The sequence below is a fragment of the Malus domestica genome, chromosome 13, assembly GCF_042453785.1.
Source record: "Malus domestica chromosome 13, GDT2T_hap1".
Taxonomy (NCBI): domain Eukaryota; kingdom Viridiplantae; phylum Streptophyta; class Magnoliopsida; order Rosales; family Rosaceae; genus Malus; species Malus domestica.
This window is the reverse complement of record NC_091673.1, coordinates 3,657,502-3,669,404: the sequence shown is the minus strand read 5'-3', so window position 1 is coordinate 3,669,404 and position 11,903 is coordinate 3,657,502. Positions and strand designations below refer to the sequence as shown.

General features: G+C 38.9%; 2 protein-coding genes across 2 annotated transcripts; one reads left to right on the top strand and one right to left on the bottom strand.

Moving 5' to 3' along the window:
• Positions 1-144: 144 nt before the first annotated feature.
• Positions 145-5,042, top strand: LOC103451730 (uncharacterized). Its single transcript, XM_070810838.1, has 11 exons — positions 145-618; positions 872-1,036; positions 1,186-1,407; positions 1,484-1,629; positions 1,720-1,925; positions 2,076-2,210; positions 2,544-2,672; positions 2,771-3,174; positions 3,396-3,612; positions 3,799-3,992; positions 4,101-5,042. The coding sequence occupies exons 1-11, from the start codon at positions 221-223 to the stop codon at positions 4,300-4,302; spliced, it is 2,418 nt and encodes an 805-aa protein (XP_070666939.1). The 5' UTR covers positions 145-220; the 3' UTR covers positions 4,303-5,042.
• A 1,128-nt stretch (positions 5,043-6,170) lies between these two features.
• Positions 6,171-9,682, bottom strand: LOC103451729 (transcription factor BIM2). Its single transcript, XM_008391146.4, has 7 exons — positions 9,191-9,682; positions 8,859-8,943; positions 8,300-8,369; positions 8,109-8,204; positions 7,234-7,655; positions 6,843-6,972; positions 6,171-6,582 (listed from the first exon to the last, which is right to left on the bottom strand). Exons 1-7 carry the CDS (start codon positions 9,288-9,290, stop codon positions 6,481-6,483), a joined length of 1,005 nt encoding a protein of 334 aa, XP_008389368.2. The 5' UTR covers positions 9,291-9,682; the 3' UTR covers positions 6,171-6,480.
• Between the last annotated feature and the right edge of the window lie 2,221 nt (positions 9,683-11,903).

Sequence of the window (11,903 nt, the reverse complement as noted above, 5' to 3'; positions counted from 1 at the left end):
TTAGTGAAAAATCTCCGGTAAATGGAAGAAAGCATCAATTCAAATGAAGGAGTTAGTTCGACAAAAATACTATCAACTTAATAGAGATTTTTCATATAATGAACATATGGCTAAAAAGCAATAAAATAGTAATAGGGTCAGTGGGGGTTATAAGATTCTAATTACTTCCCGGCAGAAGTTGTTACCTCTCTGAGCTTCCTCCATTTCCAGTTAAGCTTTCATGGCTCTTCTTTCTTCCATCCTTAAACCCCACTGCTCAAGCTCAATCAAAGGCTCCTCTTTAACCCTCTCTTTTCTCATATTCCCCAACATATCCTCCTCCTTCTCCACTCTCTGCAGAGCCCACCCCACCACACCGCCCCCACAACCCTCTCCGCCGCCGCCAGTCCCCAAGAAAGTCCCTTTCGCTGTCTCAGCTCATGGAAAAACGTGGCAGGACCCCTACCGCTGGATGTCCAACACCGACGACCCTGATCTCGCCGATCATCTCAACAAAGAAAACTCATATGCTGAGGCTTTCATGGCCGACACTCAAAATCTGCAGCGCACTCTCTTCTCCGAAATGAAAAGCCGAATGCCCGCCAAGATTTCCACTCCTCCTGAGCGTTGGGGACCCTGGTTTGCCCATTTCCCGCCTTACCCATTTCGTATTTTTCAAAAAATTTGCATTCTTTGTGTTTGCTGCAGTTTGTGAATTTGAAATTGCTGTTTTTCGTCGTTGTTATTAGGGCTCGTTTGATAGCTATTTCGTTTTTAGTTCTTCAGTGAAGTTTGTGATTCCGCATTGTGTAATGATAAGAAAAGCCTACAACTTTTGAAAGGAATACACATTAAAAATAACTTACCAATGTCGTTTGTTAAAATTGAGCAGGTTGTATTACCAATACATTCCAGAGGGGATGGAATACCCGGTTCTTTGTAGACGATTAGGAACTGAAAAAGGTGATTGGGTTAAGAACTTTCTCCGATACGCAAGAGGAGGATTTGGATTGGAGGAGATTTTGCTCGACTGGAATGAAATTGCAAGGCGATATGGAAAGCTTCTGTCTTTACTTGCATGCTTTCATTGTCGATAGTTGCTGAATTCTACGCTCTAGTTGGTTGATAGCCTCATTTTCTTTGTTGTTAATCCTGGTATCTTCTTTTCGTATTCGTGATTACTGAATTATGTACTTTAATTGTAGGTTATGTGCATGTTGGCACATGTCGAATTTCACCAGATCACCATTTTCTAGCGTACACAGTAGACACTAAGGGTGATGAACAGTTCAGGCTTCAAATTAAGGACCTAAGAAGTGGATGTGTTATCCCCAAAGTACGAGTGGATGGTGTTGTTAGCTTGGCATGGGCTCAAGATGGGAGTACTCTGTTCTATACGCTATCAGACGAGAACCAACGACCTTACAGGCATACTTTATTTCTGTTACTTATGGCTTTTTCTGTCGAGACGATAATATCATCTTACCTATTTGTGTTTTGGCAGAGTATGCTGCTCAAAACTAGGATCTGATGATATTGAAAATATCACTGTATTTACAGAAAGCAATTCCAGCTTCTGTGTGGACATAACAAGCACAAAGGATGGCAAGTTTATAACTGTCAATTCAAACTCAAGGACTTCTTCTGAGGAAGGAACTTTACTGTTTCATTGTTTTGCAGATATTTCCTTTGAAAGTATTTTCCTTGGGTGAGGCTAACTTCTGTGGCTGAACTTACAGGTTTATTTGATAGATGCTGCCAACCCATTAGATGGTTTGCAGAGAATTTGGAAGCGTGTCTCTGGTGTACAGTATTTTCTTGAACATCACCATGGATTATTTTATGTTCTTACAAATGCTCCTTTGAGTGAAAATAAGGTGTGGTCTGGTGAAGGTTATTACCTAGCTAGCTGCCGGGGTGAAGATCTACCAACATCTAATTGGCAGGTCAAGTTTCTTCTTACTCATGAATCTTAGTACAGACACTTGGTGTTCTCTATTTCCTGATGTTATCTGTACTTCGAGTTCTTCACTACTGAACCTCATTTATGTTTTCGAGTCCTTTTTCTCATTTGACATACTTTTTTCTTTTTGTAGAATATAATCCTTCCAAATGAAGATTTAAGCATACAAGATATGGACATGTTTGACGGACATCTGGTCCTTTCTCTCAGCAAGAAGGGTTTTTCTGTGTTGTGTTCCATTAATTTGCCTGTCCTTGTTGATTGGAAGGTATTTATCTATCTGCTTAGTTACATTTTTGGTTATGAACACAACAACAACAATAACAACAACAACAAAGCCTTTTCCAACTAAGTGGGGTCAGCTATATGAATCCTAGAACGCCATTCCGCCTGTGTAAGTTTATCTTACATTGCCGGTCCCAAGCCCAGATAAAGGAGGAGGGGGAGGGCGTCAGATAGTCGACAGCCGGCACTCCTAGTTTACGTCAAATCCTTATGAAAAACTTAAAAATAAAATGTTACATTGATAGAGTTAACCTTTATCTCTTCCACATACAAAGTATTTGTCGTTAATCTGCTACTTTTATTGACTTGATTCCAGCACCAATTGGAGATTGAAGATCTTGATCCATGGTTTTTCGCTATGCCCTCAAACTTATGTAATGTTGTTCCAGGTTCAAACCATGATTTCCATAACTCAGTATACCGTGCAGTGCTTTCATCTCCAGTGGTATACTTTTTAAGCTTGATTTTAGAGTTTAATAACTTATACACTTTAGTTTGACATTCTTGTTCGTTTGATTCTTTGTCCTTTTTTTTAACTTGCAGATGCCTGATGTAGTTGTTGACTACGACATGTCGAGCAGGAGATTCTCAATTGTGCAACAAGAGGAAGTGAGGGATTTTTATGATAGAACATTCCCACCAACTAATCAGCTCGATTTGAATAAAAATTTTGGCTCACAATATCAGGAGGATGTCCAGATAAGTGAATCACAGAGATGGAAGGAGTATTCTGATGAATACTGCTGTGTGAGGAAGGAGGTTATCTCCCATGATGGTGTTAGAGTTCCGTTGACCATATTGTACTCTCATACAGCCTGGGATAAGGGTCAGTCGCCTGGCCTTCTGAAAGGCTATGGAGCATATGGGGAGGTTTTAGATAAAAGCTGGTGTGCAGAGCACCTGTGTTTACTTGATCGGGGATGGGTCGTGGCATTTGCTGATGTGAGGTTGGTCTCCTTTTCTTTTCTTTTGTTTCAAATGAATTATAACCGGACAACAAAGCTACATGATATCACGTAAATAGTTGTGATGATTTAATTTTAGTCATTTCAAAATTATATATGTTTTTGAAAGTGATTCTACTTTCTTAGCTGGACCAAATGTGCTGTTTAACTTGTGAATCCTTTTTGTTTTCCTGTTAAATAACTCGATGTGGTTGTGTGGGCAGGGGTGGTGGTGGTGCAGATTCTTCGTGGCATAAATCTGGCACTAGGTTTAATAAATTGAATTCAATATATGATTTTGTATCATGTGGAAACTACTTGATTGAAGAGGGATACGTACATAAAGATCGGCTTGGTGCTATTGGACATAGTGCTGGAGGCCTTCTTGTTGGAGCAACTATCAATATGTACCCAGATCTCTTTCGAGCTTCTATTTTGAAGGTTAGTTTTTAAAGCCAACAACCAGTCTCTTCTTTTTGTTATTCTGATTTGATGAACTTGGACTCCCGTCCATCAGCACTTCAGTAGTTCTAGTTATCTTTTTTCTTTTATAGTAGAAAAGAAGTGCATTATGTTTACCTTTGTATTACATTCTTGGTACTGATGTTTGGGTGATATTTTTGTCAGGTTCCATTCCTTGATATATGCAACACTTTAATGGATCCTAGTTTGCCTCTCACCATTCTGGATTATGAAGAATTCGGCAATCCTCAGATACAGTCTGAATTTGAGCTTATCTTCACTTATTCACCATATGATAACATTTCTCAAGGCAGTTGCTACCCTTCAATGCTTGTTACAGCGTCCCTTCATGACTCAAGGTATATTCATCTTGTGCCTTTTGTTATCCTAGTTACATGCAGTAACAAATCCAGGCACACACACATTCCATATACTTACTCTGGTTGCATTTAACATCCATTTCTCAGGGTTGGGTTTTGGGAAGCCGCCAAGTGGGTGGCCAAAGTTCGAGAGAGTACATGTTCTTGTTGTTCACGTTCAGTCATTCTGAAGACAAATATGGCTGGAGGACATTTTGGCGAAGGGGGACGGTATGCTCTATGTGAGGAAGCTGCTTATGATTATGCATTTCTATTCAAAGCTATGGGGTTGCTGAAGATCGAAAAATAAGATATGCGGTGCAATGGGCAGTGGTCTCAGAGGAAGTCAAAGGGACTGGCTGGATTCCCTGGTGAAGAGTGTGAACGTTTTCTTCCTGCAATTCTATCGCGCGCTCTATGTGATTGAGCTCTCGAGGGGATGGAATTTACTAGGCAGGCAGTATTTTGCTGAGGGTTTGAGTTAGTTCAAGACTCACTAACATCTGCAGACAATGAGAGCATTTCTGATCAAGTACTGTAACTTCAGGGAATTTTCGTGCAATCCTCCTCGTATCTCTCCTCCATTTTCGCCTCTTTGCAATATTGACCCATTGGCTTCTTGTCTGCGGTAAAGGGACTGATCGAAAGTTTTCGTTAAAGATAGAGTGATAAGCTTATCTCAGTTAAGGTATTCACCATTTTCTTGGTGACCGGAGCATACCATGTCTTTAAAGGAGATTAACGTTGAACCTAGTTTCCAAATCCAAGGAGTCGAGAACTGTTACATGAAAGATAATTTGGCTTACAGTAACAAAAACGGTGAATATTTACTGAAGTTCTTGATGGATGGTCATACACCTTCCAATTTTCTTCAGGTTGAAATTATTTGACGATAGGGACCTATTACGAGTTGTGTTATCTCTCTCTCAAATGTCATATGACACGTTTTACTTGTTTTGTACCATATCCATGTAAAGTACAGTAAGCTGGAAAGGTGGCGATAATCCAAATATTCAAGGCTGAAATAAGGTGCCCTTAATTTGCTCAAAATATTTAGATTCACATGCCCGAGGTTAAAGATGAAATCACAGATCCTTTGTCAGCACATCTTAGCATAGTCAAATTAGCTAGGACAAACCACCATGGAGTGGCTTGGTGGTTGGGGACGAACTTCAAACTCCTATTTCACATGGCACGTTGTATGTTCGATTTCTAGTACTGATGAATCACATGATGGTGACCAAGATGAGGCTATAAAGCATCTGTTTGCGAGTCTTCCCAGCATTCGAAATGGTGGATTGTTATGGCGAACCTACCAGCTGATCACCTTTTAAAAAGAAAAAATGAGTTAACTAGGACAATGTGTCGCCATGTATCCAAGTTCGATTTCCCCTCCCTATAAAAAAATTATCCCACAACTTTTGTTAAATGCACTAAAACGATTTTACTAAACCCCATTACTCTTTGTTTTCAATCATGAAATTTGGCACATTAGCATTGACGGTGCATGCTGATCGCATGGGAAGCCCAGCTCCAAGATTGGAGATTCCCGGCAAGCCTAAGGAAGAAGAATATTTCTACGGCAATCCCCAGGAATGTTTGCCACAAATTGTTTAAAAACCAAAAGGTCTGTGATATAGCGGAGATAAACTCTGGTGAACATGTCTTATTAGTGTAGCTTTCACACCGTGAGATCAGTGTCGGACCAAAATATAAGAAGTATCATATTATTATAAAAAGGTGCCCAAAAGTTGCTCAACGAACGACGTAGACACCCCTACCCAAAAATTGGGTAGCGTGGTTGGTATGTACCTTGGATTCCACTTCCCTAGCCAGCATCACTAAATGTAAAATAACTTTTCTTTTATTTATATTTTCTTTGAAATTTGAAGATAGGAGAAGATTAGGGTTTTGTGATGTTCCACCATGCAGTCCGTCGAGACTGAATGATCCTTGCCACTGATGCAAGCATGCCAATGTTTGCCCTAAACAAATAAGGATAATGCTAGGAAGAACATAATTTTAAACTTCATTTGTACACCAAATGACGTGTCCCCAATAAGAAACAAGCACGTTAATCGACAATTAGTAATTCAATTATCTACAACAATATCATTTGGTTGGTAAATTAGGTTTTAAAAAAAATTGATCTCTCTAGCATTACCCAACAAATAATCCTCGAGACACGAACTAACAACTTTATTACCACGAAATGGCACCTGAATGGCTCCAATTGTTACATTCGAAACAATTATGTACGATAAAACTAAAATATGGGTGACGGCATCTCCTAACACGGGTTCCTTCCTCAAAGAAATCTATAACCGAGGGAAATTGTTCTCAACATGTGTTCAATGAAATATGTAGAGGAAAAAACCAAGGCACTGCATGTACACTAACCAGAAGATGGACACTAAGACATCCCAAAGCAGAATAAAGGAGTGAAAATATGGGTGACGGCGGAGAATAAGGAGATTCCACACTAGTTTTATGTCTTGAGGCGCTTATGAGCTTGATCGGAGTCCTCTCCACTGCCAGCGTCCCTAAAATGCGCCATCGTCTGATTGCTTGAATGGGGATTCTCATTATCCTGGAAAGCAATAAAAATTTTGAGACTTTATCTTTCCTGTCTGTGAGAACGAGTGAAAAACCTTTGCACAGTCCCTTGTAGCGTAACTATACAGGTTGACAAATCCATAGGAATGGATGGAAGGACTGTTGTAATTTGAAATAAACAGACCCGCATGGTTTAGAAAGATGGTTAACGGAGAGAGTGGTCAGGCAGTTGAAAGAAAAGCAAATAAATGGAACCACTTATACTATTCCAGGTCATCAATACCCAACATATACCTTAGAAGCAGGTGTTCCAGAGGACAGCCCTCGGTTCGCACGATTCCCAAGATCAATCTGCACTGAGATACTAGCCTGCGACAGATCAACACCTGCAGTCTGCAGCACTTGGCTCAGAGAGTTTAATAACCTGTTCATAAATTGGGCAGTTAGAACTCAGAAGCAAAGAAACTGATCAAGAAAATGCATGACGTACACTGTATCACTAAGATAATATACAAACAACTTAAGCAAATGTGATCAATAATAAGGTCCGGAGTCACAATAGTAAATGGATCAAAGCAAAACGTAGTATGGCAAATATTTCCAAAAGTTAAATGAGACTCATAGTATGTTCTAATTCCGATGTTTCTCAAAGTGGTGGTTCTATAAATATAGTTTGAGTACTCACCCTTGTGAATAAACACTTGAGATGCTTATTGTTCCTCCTTCAACTGTCAGCCCCTCGTGTTGGCTCAGTGCATCACTAGCACTAGTGGTGGGACACTGAGTTGATTGAGCATCAGAAATTTGTCCCTGCAGGGGATGGGCAAGCACACCATCACTTCTGACCGGGGGAGTAATGTTTGGTAGAGGCATAGGCTGAGGAATCCCCTTGTTCACTATCTCAGGCTGCCGATCCACTATTTTGGAGGCAACATCCCTGCTAGGGTCAGATTCTACTGGATTCGGTGTGCTGTTTCCCAGCATGTTCGGATTGATAGAGATGTTATTTTCATCAAATTTTCCAGGAAATGGTGACACTGGTGCAGTGTCACTCTTTATGGCCTGAGGATTACCAACAAAACTCTGAACACGCCAGTGACTGTTTCTCTGTTTCATGAAGGGGGTAAATGTTAGATCCAAAAGTATCTTTGACAAGAAACTGTCATATTCAGAAGCTACGGTCATTGTCTTTATCCACCAGAAAACATAAATTGTAGCAGTTTAACTTTAATACGATTCCACCGTAACAACAATCGAGTCCATCCCATAATTACCCAATTAATAAACTTTTTATGCAACCAATAACAATTCCAAAAAGGAAAAAGGTTGCCAAAACTTCTTAGACCAAGTAGGGGCATAAATGATTATATACTCTTGAAAGGAATTATAGTGTGCTTTATGCAGGACGGTAAGCAGTCAGATGCTCCGCAGTATTGCATAGATCAACCCTATTTCTCAAGTATGCACATATACAGCTATTTAACAACTGCCTTTGTGCTTTCAGGTGAACATAGTACCTTACACCCGGACTATATAAGTACCCAAGATTCAGTACATTACCCATGGCATTAACTTTGCGGGCTCAGGACTCCAACCCTGGTATGAACCTTCATATTTGTGGACTTTTTCCTGTAAGTACTGGACATACTCGATCACCTGCAAAAAAAATGAGAAATAACCAAGTAAGCTTACAAAGTGCTTTCAAAATAAGTTTGACAACTTACACAGTTATCCGCATTTACAGAACATACCTCTAGCAGGAATGATGCTGTATCTCTTTTCTGATCACTATTGGGTATTAGATCTCTCAATATCTGGAATCTGAAACAAAAATTTAAGCTCCCTCAAGCTCTATTGACAAGTAAATTGACAACTGACTAAACCAATTACACTTTTCTTGTAAAAGCAACACCTAATGCCATGGCTTACCAACCGTAACACCAGAGCTTCAACATCTATGATGTAACGACCATGTGACCGATGGTTAAATGAAAACCATGGAAACTTCAAACTTTATCTACCCTAAAGAAGATGAACTAATCAAGTAAAGGACTTGTTTCAACAGAATAAGTTATATTCGCAAGGCGACAAGTAATTGGCTAAACTAGCACCATCATCAACTAATCAGCTGCTAAAGTACCATCCGTACAAACATCAAAAGCACTGTCAAACTAATAACACCAATCCAATAGGTAAATAGTGCGCAATGTCCTACGAATAAACTCCCCTGCCCTTTCTGTTTCGAACCAATTTGCCAAAGTAAATTTCGAAATGCGCATTTGCTGAATAACAGATGCACATAAAGCTTACCTCTCATTGATCTTGCTCCTCCTCCTCTGCTCTGTGACTGAATGTTTCGATCGAATAGCACTAGCCTTATCGTTGTTCTTGGCATCTAGTTTCCATGTACAAAATCCAGAATTCCAAATTAGAAAACAGAAATGCATGCTTCTCTCAAAACACCCATAAAATCAAAGGGAAAGACATAGCTAAAAACAGTAAAGGTGAAATATTTCGTACTCAAATTCCAATCAAACAAAGAACATTACAATTGCCAATGTAGTAAATCCTCAAATTATAACGTTGGATCTACAAATTCGAGATAACCATGATCGAAAACAAGGTGGTTATAAATATGTCACCTTTGCTGTTGGAATTGGAAGAAGGACCTTCTTTCCTGGAGCCAAACTCCTCCTCGTCGTACTCATCCTCCTCCTGGTTGCCTTTCGCGGCGGTTCTCATCCTCCTCTACGTGAATTCCGATGGGTCCTGATTTAAATTCCAATACTTTATGGACAAATCTGAAAAATACCCGGATAAGAAAATCGCAGATACGTTATGCTCGGCGCCGGAATTGGAGATTTGAGGTGGCTGGTTGCGAAATTGAAGACGGCGGAGAATTGGGTTGGGGTGGTTTTTTCGGGTTTTCTGCCGGCAGAGGAACCCCGGCGGTTTAGTTGAGGGGAGGCAGCTACTGATGTTGGCTTCTGCTCTGTCTCTGTCAGTGCCTTGTAACCACCGTGACTCCGGTTACGCGAGAACTTGATGGAGCAGACATTAGCTTGTGGGTGACCTCACGTGCTTCCGGTGAGGTCACTTAAGTGGGCTTGCTTTTTATCTAGTGAACTTTCATCGAAATAACCTGGGCTAAGTTTATTTTAACAAAAAAATCATACTATAACTTTATTTAATAAAAAAGAATTGAATTTTAATGAAAAACCTTTAAATTGTAATAAGAATGACAAAAAAACTTAAATTTTAATGAAAATGACACGATTTAAAATAAAACAAAAAAAAAACCTAAAGCGAAGGACATGTACATTGTTTATAAAAATGAACATTATTTATGAAACTGAACGGTACTATATTATTTGTTGGTCCAATTCATAAATAGAGCCTAGTTTTTTGTCCACTTTTATAAATAGTGTCTAGTTCTTGATCATGTTTCATAAATAGTGTCTAGTTATTGGATCCAGTTTCATAAATAATGTATAGCAATTGGTACAATTTTATAAATAGTGTCTATTTCTTGGTCTAGTTTCATAAATAGTGTATAGTTATTGGTCCACTTTCATAAATAGTACCTAATTATTGGTCATGTTTCATAAATATTGTCTAATTCTTACTCCAGTTTCATAAATAGTATATAGTCCAGTTTCAAAAATAGTTTTCACATATTGGTTTAGTTTTATAAATAATGTCTAATTCTTGTTTTCGTTTCATAACTAGTGTCTACTTATTGGTCTCATTTTATAAATAGTGTGTACTTATTGGTTTAGTTTCATGAATAGTGTCTACTTATTGATGAAGTTTTATAAATAGTGTTTAATTCTTGGTTCAGATTCATAAGGTTTGAAACTTAGACCATTTTTTGTCATGTAAAAGTACCCATTGTGCCAAAAATGATGAACCCAAAAGTGACTATTTAGATCAAAACCTTGAGAATATTATGTTCTCAATAATTATATTTAAAAAGCTGTTTTCAATTACCAAATTAAAATTTCGTTATATTTTTTACATACCTACAATAACAAATGTAGCTCTCCATCCAATTTCTTGAGTTTGGGTGTCATCCTAGGAAAATTTTTCTTTGCACCAATAATACAAATGGTATACCACGTGTTATTATGTAAGTGGTTGAAAATTTTATTTTTTATGTTATTAATTTTTTAACACAAAAAATCTCACAACTTGTATCTAGTGTACCACCCTGTGTTCCGGGTACATTGAAAAGTTTATCATCATCATAACTACTTTTGGGAAACAACACCAAAAAAATAAAACTGGAGAATGTAATTCAATTTAAATTATTTTTCTTATTCTATGCCCAAAAAAAAATCTATTAATGTAGCTGACAATAGGTAGCTGATAATGGGAGAAAAAAAGTGGAGTGTGGAAGAGGTACGCACCCCAGCGCAAGTTGGTTTTTTTTTTTTTCTTTTTTTAATTATTCTTTTGTTCTTATTATTAAATAAATGTCACATCCCCGCCCAAACCCCACCATATCTCGGACTTGACTCCGCCGTAACACGATATTGTCCGTTTTAAACCCCGACCACGCCTTCACGGTTTTGTTTCTGGGAACTCACACGAGAACTTCTCAGTAGGTCACCTATCATGGGATTGCTCTCGCGTGAACATGCTTAACTTCGGAGTTTCGAAGAAACCCGAAGCCGATGAGCTCCTAAAATGCTTCGTGCTAAATAGAGATAGGAATATACATATAAGGTTTACAAGATCCTCACTGCTTAACGATGTGGGATCTTACAATTCACCCCCCTTAGGGACCCGACGTCCTCATCGGTACACATCCGATCAGAGATTGGCTCTGATACCAAATTGTTACATCCCGGGCTCGACTTTGCTGTAGCACGATATTGTCCGCTTTAGGCCCCGACCACGCCCTCACATTTTTGTTTCTTGGAACTCACACAGTAACTTCCCAGTGGGTCACCCATCATAGGATTGCTATTGCGCGAACTCACTTAACTTTGGTGTTTCTATGGAACCCGAAGCCGGTGAGCTCCCAAAAGGCCTCGTGCTGGGTAGAGATGAGAATATACATATAAGGCTTACAGGATCCTCACCCCTGGACGATGTGGGATCTTACAATAAAGTTACTAGGTGGTTTTTTTATTAAAATGTAAATATTTGATACCCCTTTCATTAATTTTCTATTTGATTGATTTATTTATTTATTATTTTCTCTTTTCTTTTTCCTACTTGGCAGGCTATGAGGGTTGATGGATTAATGGTCACGATGGATGTACGACCAAAGCTAAGATTATAATCTTTCTCAAACCCACAGTGTAGTGCTGAAAATGTGTTAAGCCTTTACATGACGGCGTGAGTTCA